Below are 23,003 nucleotides of genomic sequence, written 5' to 3' on the forward strand. Positions count from 1 at the left end.
AAACCCCATCAACATGTCGCACGACATGCTCCAGAAGTGCGTTCATTCCCATCCCATCACATGAACACCAACACCGGACCACGTGACAAACACCGCATCATTCACCCGAAGCTCTTCAATGAACATGTTCATCCACCTCGCTCGGTCAGGGGTGACTTCATCGTAGCGCATCATCACCACACAGCCGAACTCCAAATGCTTGACCGAGAATCATTCACAGACCGACGAGCATGAACCCCCACATGCACATGTAGCGTTCATTCATGTTCCAATGTTGCACAAAACAACAAACCCGTTTTCACCACCCGCTCTCACAGACTCGCTGCTCTCTCCCATTTTATTTGTGTCTTCCTCCTCTTTCGCTCTTCGTTCGTTCCCTGAGGAGGCGATCGTGCGCGCACATTGAATGTTGTTTTCTGGAGGCGGTTGGTGAGGGTGGGTGGTGATCGCCGATGCTTCTGATGATGAAGCGGTAGTTCACTGCTAGCTGCAGTCATGCTTTCCGTTTTGCTGGAGCTTCTTCCCATGATTGTCGCTCTCTCTCTCTCCCTCGCTCTCTGTTCTTGCCGCGGTTCGTTCATTTCGGAGTTTAGTCCGCCTTCGACGTTTGCCGCAACTGCACGTATCCGGCCTCTGTTTGTCCGTTCGCCGGCCGTTTAGATCGCACGCGTGTGTCCTCTTGGTCGTGTTGTTACGACGACGACGTAACCTACCGGTAAAAACATTCTGACTGTTCCGTGTGTGCGCGCTGTTCACCAGACCGTGTAGGAAAAATAAAGAATCGCAATTCAGAAGCAGAAAAAAAGAAACACAACCGAATGATGAATCGAATCTGAAATCGAAGAGTGCTAAATTGAAAATTGCCCGGTCGGTCGGTCGGTCCGTGTGATATGGTTTCGTTGGTTTGGTGATCGAGAAACGAAATGTGACCTAGCTGCACAAGAATCGGGAGTATTGTTTCGGCGATAAGAGAAGTTGAAGTGAGGAAAATTGAGTGATAACGAAACAAGTGAAACAATTGTCTCCGAGTTGGCGACAACACGGTAGACCGACCAGCAGAAGTGGCAGTGGTGATGAACAACCATCATCCGGTCGTCACGAAACACAATATACCGTAAACAAAACAAACAAAAAACGAATTTTCACCTGCGAGCGAACCGAAAACGGAGAAACACAGACCAAAACAGAAACGCAACTCGATTGTCAACAACTGAGTGTATGTGTGTTCGTGGGTGTGCGGGTGGAGTTCTCGTATGAATATTTACCCAATTATTCTGCATTCAACGCGAGTAGTTCTCCCAGAACCGGAAGTGGCCTAGTGGAGCATGAAGTCGTAACAACTCCGCGTTCAACAACCGAAAAGCAATAAAGTGGCGCGTGTATCGCACCAACCGAAAAAAAATCAGATAGCAAGATTCGGTGCTTTCGGCGAATGTGTGTAAAATCATCAATTTTTGGCGCATTATTACGCCGATTAATCACGGTTACGGCCGATCCGTAGAAATCGACAACAGCAGTTTAGGTGCGAGCTGAACGCGGAAACCGTGGAGGAAAACAATTCAATTGAGAGTTGTTTTTTGCTTCTTTTTGTGTTTAAATCGACGAAGCAAAAACAACCCAAACAAAACCTGAATCGACGAAAGCCCACGGTTTCCATGGTGACTTTCTTCAAACAAAACTTGACAGCAGGGGTATTATCGATTTAAGCCAAAAGACCTCCATCTATCAGGTGGATGTAGGTAGTGATTACTTCTTCTGTCAGTATTTGAATGATTCCATCCGTGCGGATTCGGCATGAAAAGAGCTTTCTAGCGAAAGTGAGTGTCAAATTTTTCGCAAAGTAACCCAAGTGTCCCAAGTGAAATCGTGTACATGTGCTGTGAGGAAAAGAAGAACCCCAAAGTCAGAATGACGACGACGACGACGACAAAGACGACGACGGCTCGAAGGCTTGTGTTGCTTCTTTGGGCCTCGCTTTCGATCCTCCAGACGGCAACCGGAGCGCACTCGTCGTCGGTGTACGTGGACAAATCGGGCTACAAAAATATCGTCGTCGAGATACGGGATAACGTACCGGTGGAAAACTGCCAAACGATACTGCACAATCTAGAGGTTAGTACACGATTCTCGGAATTTTTCCTTGGTATACAGAAGCGAGAGGCGTACCTACTTATCTGGTTGTTGAAATCTCGGAAAGGCCCTAGGGCTGGTTCTTTGGAGATTCGAATCAAGGTTTTTTCTTTTTTTTTTCTGCGGGGGTTGAAACTGCGTTGGCGTGGGAAATCGGAACACGTTTTTTGGGAAGGGTGGTTGGAAACGCATTCTGATAGAGGGCAATTGAGCTTTCTAATTTGCTACAGTGTGGAAATAAATGGGAATTTCTGGCGATAACACAGCTGTCGAATTCTCCGGAATATTGAGGCTGATGTGGTCAAGTCACGCAATGTAGTTGGACATTTCTGGCTGTTTGGTATGTTTGGATGGATTCAATCTTGGTAGGACATGGATTAGAAACATTTTCAGTTGACCCGGTGAGGTCACACAGTGGCACCGATTTGGCATTAGATGACTTGATGTCCCACTCTGAATTTGGACAATCAGTAGCAATATGGGAAATGGATCCTCTGAGAGCATGTTTAAAAATCATTGGATTTGCTGAAAAGTATTTGAATTTCTAGTCATCTTGAAATGAATTGATCAAGATTAATTAAATCACAATTTGTAAGAGTTTTAATATATATGTGTTCCAGCTGGATTATTCTCAATGTAAAATTTAATATTCATTAAAATTAAATAAATTAAATTAAATACACCCAACCGGAAAATGTAGGATTCTATTTCAGATTTGCATAAGAGGTATACAGATTTAACATTTTGTCTAGAAAATCATCTCGTGATGGTTTCATACAAAAAATATGCATTCTGAAAAAAAAAACTTGTTTGTACGCTGCAATCCATCGCAAGAACTACCATTACAGTTGTCGTATGAAACACATAATGTAATAAATCCTATCTTACATTGGATGTAAGAAAAGCTTGTTTGGCGCTTAATAACAAGAAGATGTTTTAAATAACATCATAAATTAAACAGATTTATGACTGAAAGATAATCATAGAAATTGAAAGTACCCTCCCCTTGGCTAGTTTTTTAACCTGGACGTTGGTAGGCGGGCCTAATCTTATGCTTCATAGTGGAGCGTTGGAGACGGTTGGTTTAGGTCCGGCATCATTGGCTCATGCCGTGACAGAATAGCGTCATGAGCATGCGATGAGGATTACTGAGCTTCTCCTCTCCGATGAATCATTGCATAAGAGAACCAAAGTTCTAGCCTGAAGTGATAGTATCACACTTGTTACTCCTTTATTTGAAAGCCGCGTTGTAGTACGCTTACGTATAGGCACTGACGTTGGGTGCGATACTGGCGGGTTTTGCCGCAAATCACTCTTATTTTATTTATTTTTACGCAGATAGATTTATTTGGGTTTGCACGGGAATTATACTATTGAAATATTTCCGAAAGTGCCCAACAGTGCTCCTTCTACTTGCGTGACAAGCTTTCGTTGTTGTTTTCATTGAGGTATTACTCAGGAAACAATGTTAAACATCATTTTTGTACATGGTATTGCAACTAATCTTCTATGTGCTTCATTTTGATTTGGGATAAGTGTTTGAACTATGGCTCGGGATTTCCACTGTGACGTGCTTCTATTGTGACATAACCATACGTATTTTTGTGGTGCGACATAGTGGAAGCGTGTGAGCGTAGTTGCAGCATATACCCTATGTAATTTAAAAATCAGCTAGGAAACTAACTTCAAAGTGAAGCATTTTAGTCACTTGAAGGTGTCACCTGGAACGAACTAATATATATTAAATATAGGTCAAAGTCAAAAACAACTTGAAACACGTTAAATTTTAGATTACATTAACAAGTGCAGGTACTTAATAAAGCCTGGTAGGTAGATTAGAGATTTCAATTATTTATTAAATTAGACTAGAGATATCATAATCATCAAACGAACATAAATATGAAAATTTAGACAGCCTAGTAGTATTAAGTGGATTAACAGAAGAGTTAGGATGCGGAGGGTCCGCTTAGGGAGGCAACTAGCCTTTAAAGCAACTGGCAACTAGCCTTTTCATGTATTGTTTGTTTATTTTGATTATTGCTTTAAAATATCAATTTGGTATATATGTGAAAGGATGAATCAGTGGGAGATGGATTTTCGGTTTCTTTACATTTAGCATCACTATGTGTCATTTCCTCAAAACCCCCCAATAACCGGCCTCTTCAATCCCTTCCTTTTCCCATGGCGTTCAAGTGGTCCGCATAGACTATTCAGCCATTACCCGTCCTTTATCCTCGGCTTTGGATTGACTTGCGCTCCCATTGCCCCACCAAACGCTGCAAAATGAAAATGAAATGAAAATGAAAGATAATCATAGAAATTGAAAGTATGCATGTCAGAAAAATAAGAATTCAGACCGCAAACCCTCGAAATCAGCAATTTCTCCTATTGAAATAATTAAATTTTAGTTAACCGTTGTCATACTGAAGAAATGAAGAAGGTTTCCCAGCATCTTTTTAGATTTTAAAACTAATTAATTTCGTCTTTTTAACCTGCGCATATCCATGTTTTTTCGCCTATAAAATAAGATTGTTCTCCCATTTCCTCATTTCATGACCGATTTCGATGAAACAAATTCCAATCGATCAGGAATTGAATCTAGTTGTCGATAACGGTTGGGCAAATTTTTGCTAAGCTATAAAAAAAAACTAAACAAAAATTGCGTGTGACAAAACCATTCAAGGTAATTTGCTGTGAAAACCTAATTTCTGATTAATCTTGAAATATCAAGCACACAAATATTAGCTCTTACAAAACATTCCACAACTGGAACTGGAACTCCCCGTTTGCTCTAGTGCTGCAAACAGGGAGTACCAATGTCATGAACGGTGTTGCAATAGTGTTCGAGATTTGTGCTCTACAAAACTGAAATGATACGGCATATCAGTCATTATAACGGTCATTTATGAACTTTTCAAGGGGTCACGTTAAAAAGAATCATTTTGACTCCAAGATTTTTTCTAATGATTTTTAAATAAAACAAAAATCATCCACCCCCTTTCAAGAATCTGAAACTAGAAGTTCTCGATCGGCTTGGAAGCTGTTTCATCAAAATCGGTAAAGAAATGTCAAAATGGCAGCAAAATCTAATTTTTAAGCCAAAAGCTTGGCTACGCAAAAGTTAACATTTATTTCATCTCTAAGCAGTGTTTTAGTGTTTTGTTTCGTTTTTTTAATTTATTTATTTGTACAGGCTCAATTGAATAAACTTAACAGATCCAAACTATCTTTTGCGTTAGACTTTATTAATGTCTTAAATCTTAAGTTAAAGGAATTGAACCGATTCATGCAAAATTGGTAAACATTGTTACTTGTTTGATGATTCTTTTTTGTGTTAAATCTCAGCTTCAAAATCTCAGAACCTATGAATTTTTCTAAGAACAGGATCATGAAAATAAGTTCGCTATTGAACTAAATACTGCCAAGACGGCAAAGTGACGTAAACGCCACCATGTTTGCAGGGTGGCAATTCAACCAGGAGAACCTGGAAAACCGAGAAAAGACGAGAATTTCAATAACCTATCAGGAAATAAATCTAGTTTCAATAATTTCAACAGTTTCTGAATTTCACATATGAAATATGGGCACAAGTTTCAACACTAATCACTTCGTTCAAACAAAATCGTTAACGCAACTTAAAATGTGATGCAATTTGAACAGGATCAGTGTTAGCAAAATCATCAATCAAATGATGTTTTTCCGTTTGCATATTGCAACAAAATATCATGCTTGATATTGATTTTACAAGCTCCTCTGATATTGCGAGACTATTCACAACATGTAAAAATGAAGCTAAGAGTTGACTCGACGCAAACATTATTCCGTTGCACATTGTTTTCATAGAAGGAGAAAGGATGATTTGCTATCTCTCTTTGCTGTTCACCGATGGCAAACACGAAGCTACTGCTGCCAGCGGCGACGGTAGTATCGGGTCGCGTTCCGGTATAAAGCAAAAATTATGAAACTCAAACTCACCACTTTTTGGTGAGAATTTAAGCTGGTGAGATTTGTTTGCTTGATATGCGTAGCTACGATATCACAGCTTATAATATCATCCGCAGTTGCTTGCTTGTTGAATTTTGTCTACGAACATCATCATCGTGATCTTGGGATTTGGTGAGATTTGATTTCCCAACACTGAACAGGATGAACTTCAAGTAAGGATTTAGCAACTGTATTTTGCGTGTTTAACGTTCTTTTCAAGACTTTTTTTTCGAATGAATTGGTTTGACGATAGCGGTGTGCTTCGTTGATCGTACAATTGAGTGGAAATTGACAATTGAATATGTTGTGGCAAATTTCCGTGTCACTTTTAAGTTTATTTACAGGTAGCTAGACATATCAAATCAATCCCAGCTCCCCGCATAATTGTGATGCTGGTATTGACATAGTGACAATTACTATGTTTTGTAGATATACTCAATCCCATTGCTTAGAATCTGAGCCAAAAACGACTCACCAGTGCTGTCATGGTAAATTTAGAACTGGTTGCTTTCAGATTTTTCAAATGTGCGCCCCCTTTAAGGAGCGCCCACACTTGTAATTTCGGAACGTACACACAATTAAGTTTCCCCTAATTAAAACCAAGATGCGAGCTACCTTGTCTGCTATCAGCTCCCCGTGAAACTTAAAAATACTAAATTTGTCTAAATTACTGTTTTAAGTTTAACGATGGATCAACAATGTTTTATGGCCGACGTTTCGAGCTTTGAAGTCCATCTTGGAGGGATACAATGTTGTCCCGTCTATCATGCAGTGCCAAAATGAATAAAGTAAAACTAGTCTTGATGAAGATTCCAACTCCTGGATCGAGATAAAAAACAATGATAAAACTGTAATCTACCATTTTCTAGTAGAATTAAAAGCGAAACCAAATGATTAGTCATTATTCAAGATCTTTTTCTGAAGTTTTCGGTGCTTACTTGAGGAGATTGGAGCTGCTCTGAATCACAAAAGATCCCGCAAGTTTAAGCTCGTGGAACTTTCTTTGAAATCTCTTAACTTACCTGAACTTTTTTCCGGAACTTCTCTAACGTTCAAATAATTTTCCAGATAATCATTGAACATTCCTGAAAAATTTGCAAATTTCTAGAAATTTTAGGATCATTCTTGAAATTTTTGGAATGTTTCACAATTATTGTAACTTTTTGAAAGTTCATACATGGGAATAATGAAGCTGCTTAAATATATCGTCTGACGTTCTGTGGGCTTCCCTGAAACTCTCAAAACTTTACTGAAGTTCCGGAAAGTCTTTGAGTTTCCTCGAACCTCTCGAAGTTAAGTGAACTGCTAAGAAGATCTCCAGCTTCCCTGATGTTCATGAAGCTACCCTGAAGTTCTTCTGTCATGAAATGAATAGAACTGTCTTAAAAATCTTTAAACTTTCCTGAAAAATTCTGGGCATCAGTAAAGTTTTCAAAATATGTCAATAGCGCAGCCATCTCATAGTAAAACGGGATAGTGGTTCTCAGAATTTCGTAAAAATGGTAGTTTTGTTATTTATCGCAAAATATTAAACCGGTATTATTTTATTCTGTCATTCGGTTGACCAGTTATCGAATTTTGGGTTTCCGCTCAATACTCCTATGCAACTAGACCATCTTGCGTCTCCATTGATGTAAAGTGACTGTAACATGGTCACGACGCATGATAGACTTGTCGCATAGGAGTATTGAGCGGAAATCCAAAATTTGATAACTTCAAACAAATGTAACTAAAAATCGAAAAAAAAACACCATGCTCATTTTGATGTGTTGTGTAAAAAGCCTAAATTTTCAAAGAAAACTATAAAAACATATTGCGCCCTCTGTCTACATACCATGAAAACCATTAAAAACAAATACAATCAATGTTTTCTAAACAACATCTTAACTTTTTAATATAATTATATTTTTTTTATATAATTAAAATAATTTTTGAATACCTTTCATTTGATATTTTGATCTTTGAAATCATGATGGTGGTTCAAAATCTATAAATATTTGAAAAAAAAAAGTATTTTTGAAATAAAAAAAAATGATTTTTGGACCATCCCAACATGAAAATGGTCACCTTAAAGACTAAATTAAAAATACGGGTCTAATATTTCCCGATAAGGGACAAAACTACCAATTTTTAAGAAATTCTGAGCTAAAAAGTGCGGTAGATCTCAGGACTTCCATGAAATACCTGGAACTTATTAATGAAAATAATAAACCACCCATAAGGGACGAAACATTTTTGAACAATTTTAAACTCCTCGCGCTCCCCTCGTATCATATTTGTCCATACCTTAAACATGGTCGGTCACAACTTCTAATCTCTCAAAATTTTCCTGAATTTCATATTTTTCTGAATTTAATGGAACAGCTAATGAAAAAAATTCGAAATTTACCTGAAGCTATTGAAACTACCTTGAAGTTCCCGCAATTTTCCTGATCATGGACCTGGCTGAGTTCTTAGAACTTACAAAGTTACGTAACTTCGCTTACGATTTTTAAACTCAACTGAAGTTTTGGAATCTTAAGTAATTATCTTGGCGTAATGGAACTACCAGAAGCCCATAGATCTTCACTGAAGTTCTTAAATTTTTCCTGAATTTCCAAATGTTCCTGTTTTTCTGAATTTAATGAAACTGCCCTAAAGTATTCAAAATTTACTTGAAGCTATCGGAACTTCCCTGAATTTCCCACAATTTTTCTGATCATGTTCATGATCATGAGTTCTCAGAACTGCCCGAAGCTACGTAGCTTTCCTTACGATCTTTAAACTAAACTGAAGTTTTGGAAACTGCCAGAAGCTCATAGATCTTCACTGAAGTTCCCGAAATGTTCCTGAAATGTTTTGGAACATATCAGATCTCGGATCTAGAAATTCTTGAACTACCCTGCAGTTTTCAGAACTTCATTTAAGTTCTTTGGATTTCCATAAAAAATCCCGCAGTTTTTAAGATGCTAATGGAACATATGTATATAGCTCCTACAATTTTTCTGAAGTAAAATGGGCGCACTTGAAGTTTTCAATGTTTTCCAGAAGTTTTCTGAATTTCCCTCATGTATCCAAAATATTTGGACATTCATGGAACTGACCTGAAATTTTTAGAACTAAAGATCTTTGAAGTTGCGTGAAGTATTTTGAAGTTTCTTGAAGTCTCTTGAAGTTCTTATGAAACTTCTGTACTTTTCCTGATGTTCCTGCTTTCTTGAAATTTATGGATCTGCATTGATATTCTCTGAATCTACCCTTGAGGATTTATGAACTTCACCAAATTTCTGTACTTCACTGTACTGCTTCTGTGCGACATAACAGTCCCATTAGCGAAAATCAGTTATACATTGGAATCGATTGTCGAGTACCATCACTTTACAATGTACACAAAAAGTTAAAAGTGCATAGTGGACGTACTTACTACTTTTATCAGAAATTGTCGCAAAAAATACCAAAACTATGTTGTCTCATCCACAAGAGACCATGGAAAAAAGGCTTCAATAAAGTTTTGCTCAGCTTGCTGTTCTAACGAATAGGACAACTATGCTATAAAGGGCAGTGCACCCAAATAACCAACAAGCCCGCTAATTCACCTTTTTGCAATATAAGGTTAATATGCGTCTAATATAAAGAATATAAAGCTAAGCATGCCCTATGTTAGCCGTATATCAGCCTTATATTGCAAAAAGGTGAATTAGTGGGCTTATTGGTTCCTTGGGTAGTTGTCGAAACTTTTCTAAGGTTTACCAAAGATCTCTCAATGATACGGATTTTCCTAAAGTTCATGGAACATCACTGAAGATTTCAAAATTGATCGAAAAAGCTCTGAGCTTCCCTGGTTTTTGCTGGACTTCCTTCATACATGTTGAAGAAGGAAAAGCTCTTTTCAGGGTTCATATTTTTAGCTTCGTCTTGATCATATTCATCGCATCAAATCAAATTTTGGAAAACATTACGAGGTTTAACATAAATATCTGCTTTCTGAACAGTTCACCAAGTGGATTTACGTCACATTGTCATCCCACGGCAGAACACCGAAGTAACAGTTTTGGCTTTATCATGGTTGTAAAGAGGTTGATAATGTTTAAAATAGACTTGAAGACCATAATAAAACCGGAAATGTTGCTTGGGCATTAAACATTAAACATTGCATGCTTTATAGAGGTTTAATAGCATTCTACAAGTCAAAGTTATGGTCTACAGAACCCTCATAAAACCAAAATTGTTACTTGGGTGTTTATCTAAACCAATGAATTTTCATTCCCTATCCTTCTTTGAGCCTAACTCATGGGTGTTAAACCCTTATATGCGTGAAGATTTTGAAGCTTTTTGCTACATCTTGATATTCAAATGGGACCTCAGGCACTTCTTCTTCTTCCTCGCATTTCAAGCTTATTGCTAATCGCATGTTAATGCGTGCTCTCAACTTAGTGTCCTACATGCACTTCCACAGTTATTAATTAAGAGCTTTCGATGCATGTACCATTTTTGCATTAGTATAATTGTGTGGCAAAGTACGATCATACTCTATGCCCAAGGAAGTCGAGAAATTTTCCAACCCGAAAAATTGCTAGACCGGACCGGGAATCGAACCCAGCCACCTCCAGCATGGTCTTGCTTTGTAGCTGCGCCTTGACCGACTGAGCTAAGAGAAGCCCTCAGGCACATAACCGTTAAAAACGGTCTATATTTAAAGGGATGTAAGATATTTTACATGAAAATAAAAACTAGTTTAAAGTGGAGGTCTCGTAGGTCCATTCCTCTTTTGATTCTAATCTGTGTATTTTTACGTTCCACCTGAAAATTAACCCTAGCCTAAAATCAGAATTTTTGAGCATTTCCATAATAACATTTAATATTTGAAGCTGTCCGAAATTCGAATCATGACGGCAGCCCAAGCTTTCATCTTCCAAAAGACGACCACACGATGACGATGCGACACTATACATCTCTGACCCCTTTGAACGAAAAGAAGAAATCGAAAGAAGAAAAAAAAACTCGCTAATCTGATCTGGTACGCGCGTGAAAACATATATTGAACGCTTTCACCTTCTATATCGTCGCTAGGTACCTCTACATGCAATCCACCCGACCGACCCGCCAAACAAAGTGAACGAAATGAGCCCCGAGGCTACGCCACCACACACGGCGCAGTGGGAGCTCCATGTTCGCGTGTCCCTTTATGTCTATATTCGAAGTGGACACGTGAACCTCTGCTAATAATTCATAACCATTTTCTGTGTAATTTGTGTCCAACCCATGCTTTGGCACCGTAGCACACCATCCGACCGACGTCGTCGCCGTGGTTCAGCTTTTGGCCCAAAGTCAAAACTCAAAAGTTATAGCTCCCTCAGGATGACCCTACCGCTCCACGATTTTACTGGGAGTTCATTTACGCAAACCTGTCCCACCTCCTCCCTCTGCATCTTCCGCTCCATTGCAACGACCGCGTCTACACAATGCCGAAAGCAAGCAACTGACCGTGACACGTTGAATATGTCGGTTCTCTATGGTCACTAACTGGTGGAAGGCAGAACACACCGTGCCACACCGGATGATAAATGCATTCTCTCCGGATTTTTACGGCCTTTTGGGCACTTTTTCCACCGAACGCTGAAGGCCTACACGTAGTTAGAATAGAGTAGAATACGGTGGCTGGTCTGCATCTGATACGGTTGAGCTGTCTCTACTACTGGTTGAACTTCTGAGCGCATTTCGGTGACTTTTGATGGCTAAACGCATCGCTCCCCCGGGGGGAGGAAGCTGGCATCATTCGGTTGGTTTCCGGTAATCCAGAGCTACGAAAACATTGCAGTCCGGTTGTCATTTTATCTAGCAAATTATTAGCAATAACAGTTAAACAATTTGCTTTGTCCTTTAAAAAAAACCTGCCATCCGAAAACAAACTGTGCTAAACGCTGCGACTCTTTCCCCACTCTGGAGCGGATCTTCGCAAGCAGCTCCATAAAGAGGATAATGTTCATTATTCCTCCTTCAAATTCATTTTCAAAGCAACTGTCTTCAGCAGGTTCGTGCCTCCGCATCTCGTTATCTCTGGCCTTTTGACTGTATCCATTATAAACTATACAGTACCGACTTCCCTTCCACCTAAAAAAAACAACATTCGACGACAGCCGTCCGAAATTTAGCCCGGCTCTCCCCCTGCTGCCACCCTCCGCGAAACATAGCGCACATATTTAAACATGACAAAACAACTATTCGTTTCATTTGCGTTTCATCTTCGTCTGTGTGCATTCCGTTGTTTGCGACAAATTTTCCTCCTGAGATGCGACGACCGACATAAGCCTCTCATCCCCCGTCGTCCCTCCCCTAGAGACCGACGAGAGCTCGCAAAGCGGCTTATAAAGAAAGACTTTTGTCACGAGTTTTATTACCTATTTGAATATGAAAGCTCATCCCGCGCGCCCCGGCGATGCGTCCGTTCGGTCGTTCGGCCGTTCTTGATCCCCTGACGGTGAGGTCGACGTCGTCGTCGTCGAGTGGATAACAGGCAAAGCGATTCTTATGCTAAGAAGGTCTCTTCGGCCGGTCTTTGAGACATGTTTGGCATTGCCAAAAAGTGTGTCGTGTGCACAAGGCTGTGGGGTTGTTGGAGATGTGGAGGATGGACGATTTTCGGGGGCTTCTTTTAATAGGTTTTCTTTGGAGGCGGATTTTTGCCGGACGAAAACGGATGAATTGAATACTGCTGGTCGCCTCTATTGCTGAGTCAGTAAAAGAACGGCCATTCCATGCCGAAGACGGCGAGTTCGATTCCCTGTTGGATCGAAATGGTTTCCGCTGCGGTATAGCCACTGGGAGTCTCTTTAATAAAAACAATAATAATAATAACTATAATGAAAAAAAAACTACGAGGAACAGCCCTATGGGGTTGTACGCAATGGTGACGTAGGACTACGTGGTCTTATATAATAAATCTTATTTGTTAACTGCAGCAGGAGCTTGAGATTTGTGTAGGAATAGGAATTTGAGCAGGGTGTCCTCTGTTTAGTATGACTCGCTTGACATAGATGGCCCATAGCGACTCACGAAGAGCCAGTGCTGTAAATTCTCAAAATCATTTGAACATTTTTGATGAAAATGAGAAAAGTAGCTATTCGCTATCAAAGGGGACCTCCTCCGAATGGGTGATATCAGTTGCTTAGTCATTTGACGAAGGCATGGATCATTCTCATTTGAGAAACGCTATACATCATTCGATTGAGTGTAACCTACACACAAACGGAGCTCTGGTCGACATTCCGGCGAAAAAGCTAAGCCAACCCGACACCAACCTGACTTCTATCAAACCCCAACCCGATGTTGACCCGACATTGACCCGACATTGACCCGACATAAACCCAAAATTGACCCGATATTAACACGACATTGGGTCGACATCGACCTTAAATTAGCCTTACATTGATCCGACATCGGGTCGACTTGTCTGTTCGGGACCATTTTCCTGGATTTCTTCCATACTCCACTGTCGTATATCAAATGATACTGAGTGACTCAATTGACAGTGACAATGAGCTTCGAATGAGAAAGGGGCTCTTCAAATTATGGTCATGTGAGAATTCGTTTACACAGAATTGATTGAATGGTTGTAGTGGTTCACCTTCAATCGAATGATATGAAAATTTACAGCACTGCGAAGAGCTACTGATTCCAATCAATAACGGTGTGGCTTCTCCCTCCTTCTATGGATGCTCATGTTGGCTGCAGCTCGCTGCTTGCAGGCAGCCTTACGTTGTGTATTGGAGAACAATGTTCAACGCCACGCGCCTAAACCACTGCTGCTGCTGCTGCTACTAATGATGCCGATAGCTAGCTGCTTCCGGGGAGCCTTTCGTGGTGTACTGGAGATCAGCACCACTCACCACGCGGTGATTGAATAAACACCAGGCAATCGGTGTTAATTATCATAGCAACAGTTGCACATTCGTGCAATTTTCAATAGTGACATTAAAAAAAAATGATAAAGTCTTTAACAGATGCGTAGAAATATTTCTGGCCGAATAGTGATAAAATTATTGAAATAGGTCCAGGGGCAGCTGAGTTATTAGCGTTCAAACTCTTTCATAATTATGTTACATGTTCCATTTTCGGTTTTTACAAAGTGTTCCCCCTATATAGAAATCACAGACGTAATCCTACTTCAATAATAATAATGCGGTATAACCAACAATCAATACGAAACTAACGATTTTAAATTGGCTTACTACTTGACTAGCCTATTGGTCCCAAGCAAACTATTAACGTACCCCATTCTAGTCGAAATTCTAGTACTACGCAATGTTTGTTTTGATTCGCTATGAAAGTTTGACAGATAAAATGAGGCGTTATTGGTTTTTCCTATGTTTCGAGGGGTGAATCGATTAGCTTGGGACCGAAGAGAGTACCAGAGCTGAGCCAAAAAGTTGAGCACGTTATTTCGGGACCTTCTAGTCTTAGAGCTACCTCTATGGTATAACCAAGCATTTACTGAAGCTCAGAGTGCACACATAATTGCAAACATTCCTTACTTAGGCGGTTTGACTTAGTACACTAGGTTCAGGGGGGATTTAAAACTATTGGATGGTTTTTTAGACTGGTAATTAATTGTTCAGAGCAACTTTGATTAGAACTGTTAGAATCGATCCCTTGAAAAACTTAGGGATTTTTCTTTAATCAGGGAACTTTGTCAAACTTCAAAAACTTTCAAGAAGTTCAGGGAACATCGTAAAAACTAACGAAGCTTTCTAAAAAATTCTGTGCACTTTATAGAGCTTCCGAAAAAATCGTAGAACCTCAGCTAGCTTTGGAAAAGTTCTGGAAACTGCGTAGAAATGGGAACTCTATTTAAGTCTTGAGTTCTTCGTAGAAGTTAAACATTATTTAATTTCAAGGAACCACATTATTGTCCGTGGATCTTCATATTATTTCAGGATACTTTTGTAAAGCCTTATGAGCTTGGAATAGTACAAGTACAAGTTCATGAAATGTCATACGTGGAACTTCGCGGAAAATCAACGAGAAGCGTAGAAGTGCAGCAAACTTTGTAGAAGTTTTGGAAATTTCGTAGCATTGTAAGAAGCTGCATTAAACTTCAAATAAGTGCAGGGAATTTTGTAGAAGATCTAATAATAGTTCGGCAATCTTCTAAGATCTTCAGAGATCCTCGCTTCAGTTTAGAAAACTTCGTTTCAGTTTGTCAGAGATCTTACTAAATGAACTTCTTGGAAGTTTTGGTAACTTCGTTACATTTCAAGGAACTTTCCAGATGTTCAAGAATATATGTAGATGATAGGGGTCTTTCCAGAGGAAGTAGAATTAAGAGAGTATGTAATTTGGAATAAATTCAGGAAACTTCGTAGCAGTTGAGAAAATTTTGTAAAACTTAAGGGACTTTTGTGTAGATTTTGAGAGAACGTTTCATAGGTTAGGTTAAATTCTATTCTTTTAGACATCGATCCTAAACAGCCGGTTATATTCAAAAGATTTCCAGATAGACGAAAATATTAGTAAAGTTCTTTGGATATTTTATTCAAGACTTTAGGTTGATGAAGTTCTGAAGATCTTCAACTGTTGGAAAATACAAATGAAGTCTCTCATATATGCTTTCCAGACTGCAGGTTGATCAGAAAGTATTCAAAAGTACTCCAGCTTATAGAAACTGATGAAATCTTGAATGATGAATCTAGATTTTAGGAACATGATTGTACATTTTCTATAGGGAAGACTGGTGATTTAGCTATTTTGTCAAGAATTAACACTATAGTGGCGCCGGTGGTATAGTGGTAAGCGTGATTACCTCTCACCCCAGCAGGCCTGGGTTCAATCCCAGTCGGCGCCGCCAGGATGTTCTGAGGCATAACATATCCATAGCCCTTGGTCTCCAGTTCATGAGTTGATGGGCCGATATGTAGGGTCTAAGTGTGGGAGCTGCCTCTCTGGCGTCGGTAGCATTGGTGCTCAGCACGGAAAGCAAGATGGACGGAAAACAAATCAAGGGAAAAAAGAATTAACACTCCAAGATAGTGTGGATGGTTTAGAACATTAATTAAAATTTCCGTCCTATTATGTTTCACATCGGAATGTTTTGGAGCTCAGGCAGCTCCTAGTGCTTATTAGGAAAAGTTGAAAAAGTGACTGGGGTTCCAAGATCTGCAAACTTACACTAAAAGGCATTTTCTGGTAGCCATTCGCAGATTCTTTCGAATGAAGACAAGGCCCCCTGCTTAGAAGTGCAATGTAGTTGACATTGTGTTACATTGTGTATTCAACTATTTGCGTGCCGAAAAAACACCATACCCATGAACTACGTACAAGCTCGCTACTCACTCATGCCATAAGTTGCCCGGTTGGCGATTGTCTGTAGTAGTTGCAGTGGATCCTTGCACTGTTTATAAACTGACACAGTCGACACTGACTTTGAACATGGTTGAGGATTGTACTGTCTGCCACCAGAGTAGTTACAAAATATCATAAACATAAACAATCACCACACCACCGCTGCAAGCTGCCGTGGTTGTTTATTGCCTGTTCTACGACACACCGAAAAATGACACAAACAGTGTGACAGTGTCTTGCCCATGGCGCAGATGACGTGCTGTTTTCAGGATCCAATAGCTCCGAACGAGAATCGTTACGAACATATATGTAACTTACTTATTGTAGCCAGTTCACACGTAATAGGATGAGAAAATGAAAACAGTACTTACGGCGGGGTGAAAAACTAACATTTGACTCAATGCTCGTTGATAATTAACCTAGAAAGCCCCGATTCGACTAGTCGAGACTAACTAGTCCATACAATCCAAACTCGGAGAGAAATTCACCTCCAAGTCGACGGCCGCCGCTCGGCAGGCGGTAATCTTCGGTAAAGTATACATGGTCGCGGAAACGGCCATCTGTCGGGCATAATTGATTCCCACACTGGGGCTCCACAGTCGAACCGATGCTGAGTAGGGTGTTGCAAAACTGAAGAGCACAACTTCACTGAAAGCCTCCCACCAAATATGCTTAAACGCGCACGTACTATGTGCGGGGCTGATCATAAACGTAACAACCTATTCCGCTTCCAATTTCGGACCGGTAAATGGTGTGGCAGGGTGTAGCACACGTGTTGGTTGCTCTTTAGTGCAGAAGTCTGGTTCAGGAGAAATACAAAAAAAAACGGAAAATGCTACTCACTACAGTGTTGCGGCTCGTCGTAATCATCGAAAGCCTAACTAAAAGCATCATCACTCCCGATGATGTTTCCGAAAACAGATGGGTGCCCACCCGGCGCACTGGATGCTGTGGAAAAAGGTAGCGCAAAAATGGGTTAGCCCAAAAGTAAAAAGCACTCTCTGCAGCCGCCGCTGCCGCCGCCAAGCTCCGGTTGCTGTCGGAGGAATTCCGGGCCATTTAATGGAATCGGAACTGGTGTGGCCGTAAAAAGTGAAAGGTTCACGAATATGTAGGCTCATCATCGCCGACCGGTCGTTGCTTAAACGCCTTCCACCGGCAGCGGCACCACCACCACCTACGACTCGTGAGTTCGTGCAGCGGCCCATTAATGGCTTTTGGGGTTCTCTCGCCATTTAGAGTACGCGTGTAAATCAATTATATCCGAAACAGCAGAATCAATCAGGGGACGATCTTTTTCTTGCTCTTTGCTCCATCGAATGCCGTGACTACAACATGCGTGAACCGTACAAAGGCGCGTGGGTTGCATGCGGCAATCACCTACCCTTGCTCCGGTCGTTGCACAACGGTTGTGGGTGAGTGGCGTGTAGTTTGAACGAATTTCCTTTTTCCTATCCGCAGCGTAGGTTACTGGCGAGAACCTTATTGGACTTGTTTAGATGATTCTCTACCGACCACTAAGAAAAGTTTATGCATTTTGTGATACAAAATGCCTTCCAAATTCTAAGCAGTGATGCAAATGTCAGCCATAACAATCCGAGAGGATCCATGTTGATGCAATACCTGAATAGTACAAATTTTGGATTACGAAATACAGAAAACGATATGCAGAACCATTACGGTATCATCTAGACGTATTCCGATCTTAACACGGATGTAATCAGAAGAATATATCTCTGATCATAGATAGAAATGCTTCGAACAGTTGAATTCTACTTCACAGACTTTGATAGACATTGCCAGATTACATCTTGGAGGGACTTCTGGCAGTCCATCGTACTAGCTCTTGAAAATTAGCGTTAATTAATGTGCCACATGCCTATATTTTAGTAGAGAGAAAAGTGATCTCCAGAACCGGATCCCGGGATATTTTGAAACTGACCACTTTGACCAAACCTCAACTAGAAGAGACGTCCAATGTCTACTTCGTCGGTCTTACTTTTTAAAAATTATCGAGCATCAAATACGTGGCCTGAGGTGGTTCAATGTATGGCTGCTCTTGCTCTTACACAAATGCTTAAGAAACACGCGCAATTTTTTAAAAAAATACATGAGCAAACTTAATCGAACTAAACATTTTCAAACATGAATCCTGATGAATGTGGGCGTCTTAGTGGAATACCTGTATAATGAGAGAGAGAAGGATTAGTATTTTCCATTTAATTCCACTACTTTATTTGCTTATCCTTGACAGATACGCGTATTTCGTCTACAATGTGCAGACTTCTTCAGTGTCTTGTACTAATACTCGACTAGTCGAGTCGTCGAGTATTAGTACAAGACACTGAAGAAGTCTGCACATTGTAGACGAAATACGCGTATCTGTCAAGGATAAGCAAATAAAGTAGTGGAATTAAATGGAAAATACTAATCCTTCTCTCTCTCATTATTTTCAAACAATTCAAACTTGTGAATGTTTGGTAAGAAATTAAAAAAAGGGTTTTGTCGATCTATCAACTGTTTCAATGAAATCTTATCGACAGTTACTTACGCTTGCCAACGTTGTTTCAACGTAAACAATTAATAATGCCTTGTAATGATTTTACCCTCTTGAAAACATGCAACGGCAACGGTGCATTTGAAGCGTCCTCCTCGATAGACAACAACAGAGCCCAAAGCATGACCACTTCGATAGCACTATCACCCCCACACAGTAACTGGAGCAAAGCAAAACTTCTGGACATGGACTTCCTCAAATGACACCAAGTTGAAGCATAGAAATGAAACCCCGAGAGAGAAGGAGAAGAACGTTGACGCTGACGAAGACGACGACGACGACGACGTCGGTGAGAAGGCGGAAGATCAGATTACAACAGAGTACAGTGTCGTTCAGAGCGCTCAAGTCTTGAAGTAACACTACTAAGGCATTGTTCCGTTTTCGTTTAGGTAAATTTGCTCATTTCCTGCCCCTAGCAGCAGTAGCACCAGCCGGGTTACACACCAACTACATACAACAAAAAAAAGGCAGTTTTGTCCAACCAGGTTGTTTCATGCTTTGGACCGAAAAAGCGAAGGAGCACTTGTGTTGTGTATTTTGGTCGTAATTTGCACTAATCCGGTTTAAACGCGGAGGCCTTTTTTGTCCGACTCGGACCAACGAGAATGTCATTGGAACTCGAGAAGCGCTCACAGTGATCTGAGGGAGGATAAAAAGCTTTGCTCATTACGTCAACGTCGTTGTCGTCGTCGGACGGAAGCTCGTGTTGAGCAAATAGCTTCGCTGTCATTGCTTCTCGCGGGAAAATCACTCTTCTTCTTTTGGCGAAGCAAACAACCTGACGAAATTGATTGCGCTTCCCGCGATAGAAAAACCCAGAAATTCTTCAAAACACCATCTGCCATCGCCATAAATCACATCAATCATGAATCGTCGAAATTTGTCCGTTGCGCGGCCGAAAACAACGCAGTAATTCCCGCTTCGATTGGGCAGCCCAATTTGGAGGGAATTAAATCCCTCCAATCTATCTTGTAGTCCATCTAGTTACAAGAAGATATCAACGGAACGGAAAAGACCAAATTGAAACCGCGTGTACCGATTCTCTGCTGCCCGCAACCCAACACCTGGATGGAATAGCGGCAACAGCAACATCAGCAGCAATTGAGATAGAGTTACTGGCGACGATGATTGAGGGGCGGTGGCGGTATGGTTAAACGGCAAAACCTCAAGACCTCAAGTCACAGAGCCACGACAACGTCTTGAGCCCACACCACGGTTCTCGAAACGAAACCGATGACGACGAAGATGATGAACGAGATGGAAGAGCATAAGCGTGTGAAGGATTTCGTTTGAGGTGAAAATGATAGTCCTCAATTTTAAACTCTGTATTTGGAGAACAGAGGTTACAATGTTTCGCGACTTGAACTTATTCTGTAATTCGGTCGTCGGAAGGTTTTTAGGATAATCTTGTAATTTTTATAATAGCTTATTTTTTTAACAAAGTTTGATTCCCCAAATGCATTGCGTCGAGAAAATCATCTCGTGAAGGTTTTATACAAAATATGCAGTCTGGAAAAACTTGCTTGTACGAACTGCCATTACATTTGTTGGATGAAATATATGCACAGAATGTAATAAATCCAACCTTACATTGGAGGCATTTGTAGTGTGTGTATATTAAAAATTAAACTCAAATACAAACCAACCCTGTGCACACCACTGGCTCTCACAACTAGAACACAACGGCCAAAGCCTAATCGAGTGGAAAAGTTTTGATCAACTTTTGGGCCTGTTTCATTATTCTGTTACACGCATCTATCTTTCTCAACTTACGCACCGTCCATCATTTTGGCTTGTATCCAGGGATGCCAGATTAGGCGATATGTCTACATTTTGAAAATGTGTGAAGACATTCGTTTTTCACAGACGCACTGAAGACATTCCATATTTTACAGATAATTTTGAAGACATGAGAAGGTACTTGAAGTAGACCTTTGATGATCCAAAATGGCCGAATATTTGAAAACGTGAGTGCAGTGTTCGGAAAAACTCAAAAACTCAAATCTCATGCATGAGTTTATGCACCTTTGAGTTTTGCCTTGCAAAATTCAACGTCGCAAAAAACACCGATGAGTTTCCAGGTTCAAAAATTCATTGCTTTATATTTTGGCGTTATTTGTTGTTATTACTATTGTTTGTGCATCAGGGGTTGAAAAACTAACACAACATGCATAGGCATCATATCAATTGACGTTTGAGTGGTTTTTTTTTATGATTTTTCGGCGTTGTGAGTGTGAGTGCGTGAATATGCATGAGAATCTCAAGCGTGAATGTTGTTTGCCGCATTCGCACGCGAGTTTATTCTTGCAGGGAGGCTCAATGAATGAGATTTGAGATTGATTTTCCGAACACTGCGTGAGTGATTTCCATAACACATAATTATACAAAGTTTCATGCAAATCGGAGAAGGTCGTGGTTTTCAACATTCAAACGGTTTTCCTGGTTTTACAGGTAGTAAACATTCTTGTTAAGTAAATTTTTCAAAAATTTTAATATAATTTTTTTAACTTAAAATATTCAGTTACATACACAATTAATTTTATAGATCTCGCTGATGACTTTTGCTAAAACAAAAAAAAAACACCTGGCACCCCTGCTTGTATCGGCTGCGAAGACAAAGATGAGCGACGGTGCGGTCGGTTTGCTGGTGCTGCAACATGATCTTGGGTCGTCATATCGCTGTACTGTGCGGCCAATGAACGAACCATATGGCGTGCGCGGCGGACGAAGAAGCCCAACAAGAAGGGAAGCACAAGTTGATGTGTGATCGAGAAATTTGATTAACCTGGGCACTTCTGCTGCTGCCGTAAACTTCGGCATATGTAGCCACGAACAATATGGACATACGCTCGGGAAGTTTGAACTCGATTTCCCTTTTCATGTGACTTTTGGAGCCGCTGGTCAATGTGGGGCCTGCCGATGGAGAATGTTCTCGTTAGACAGCTTTTGTCGGTTATCCATCGACATGAGCGAATCAACGAGCACAGCTTGGGACTGGGGAGCGGAGATTGGATTACATCGAACCCGGCTGATGGGTATGCTGACGACATGGACTGGCGGATAGTGAGAATTTGTGGCACTATATGATTGCGGTCAAATAGCATGTGCCATCACTGAGATAGGTTTGGGAAATCTTCTTGGAAGGGGCTTGGAAGAAGGAAGTGAAAAAGGTGACAAGAGTAAGATTTCTTGTTGCCGATGGTGGTCACCATTGAAATAAGCATATCGATTTGTGGTTTATTAGACTCATGATGTAAGACAGCGTTTCTTAATCTATGGCGACGCGCCCACCGTTGTGTTGCGAGCTGTGCTCAAATTTTAATTCTTGAATATAAATCAATTTGGTTTTTAGCTTTGTGTTAGTAATAACGGCTTAATGATCAAAATTATAAACAAAATTTCATAAAATGTTAATAGATTTAGAAAAAAAAAGTTATACAAAGCATTTCAAATTTCTTATAACAAATCATCTTTTAGTGGAATGCTTCATATTGAACTAAAATGGGACAAATGGTCAACATAAACTCAATTGGACAAAAGGTCGAAAGGACACCCGAGTAGCACACTTCCACTACAATAAGTTGCAGCAACTTGTTTATGACTGAAATAAGTCGTATAGAAGTTTCCACAACCGATTAGAGACAAGCGTGCTACTAGGGCAAAGGATCGAATGGATAAAACGTCGAATGAAATGTTCGATAGCTTTTCTCCGGCAAAGAACTGCTCATGTTATAAAGAATGAGTCAAAGTTGGGTTCTTCATGTATGAGATTAACCATTCGAGTATAAGACCGTTCATAAACCACGTAGACACCTTAGGGAGGATAGGGTGGTATGGCAAGTCCATACAAATTTCCTAAATGTGTATGGAAAGCTATCTACGTGGGGGTTTGAATCTCTAAAAAAACATCAACGTAGTTTGTGAACAACCCCCATTTTCAGTTGAATCTATGACAAAGGGTTGAAAACAAATGGTCCAAAGGGCAAATGGTAGAAAGACAAACATGCAGAATGGA

General features: G+C 40.3%; 1 protein-coding gene across 1 annotated transcript in view; it reads left to right on the plus strand.

Moving 5' to 3' along the window:
* Nucleotides 1–611: 611 nt before the first annotated feature.
* LOC135702830 (calcium-activated chloride channel regulator 1-like) overlaps nucleotides 612–23,003 on the plus strand; it is a 156,888-nt gene continuing 134,496 nt past the window's right edge. Inside the window, exon 1 of the mRNA XM_065223870.1 lies at nucleotides 612–2,112. Coding sequence (XP_065079942.1) covers nucleotides 1,873–2,112 — 240 coding nt within the window. The 5' untranslated portion in view covers nucleotides 612–1,872. The remainder of the gene's footprint in view (nucleotides 2,113–23,003) is intronic.

Source organism: Ochlerotatus camptorhynchus, unplaced genomic scaffold (assembly GCF_037179485.1).
Source record: "Ochlerotatus camptorhynchus isolate MF236.1 unplaced genomic scaffold, CSIRO-AGI_Acam_v1.1 ptg000201l, whole genome shotgun sequence".
Taxonomy (NCBI): domain Eukaryota; kingdom Metazoa; phylum Arthropoda; class Insecta; order Diptera; family Culicidae; genus Ochlerotatus; species Ochlerotatus camptorhynchus.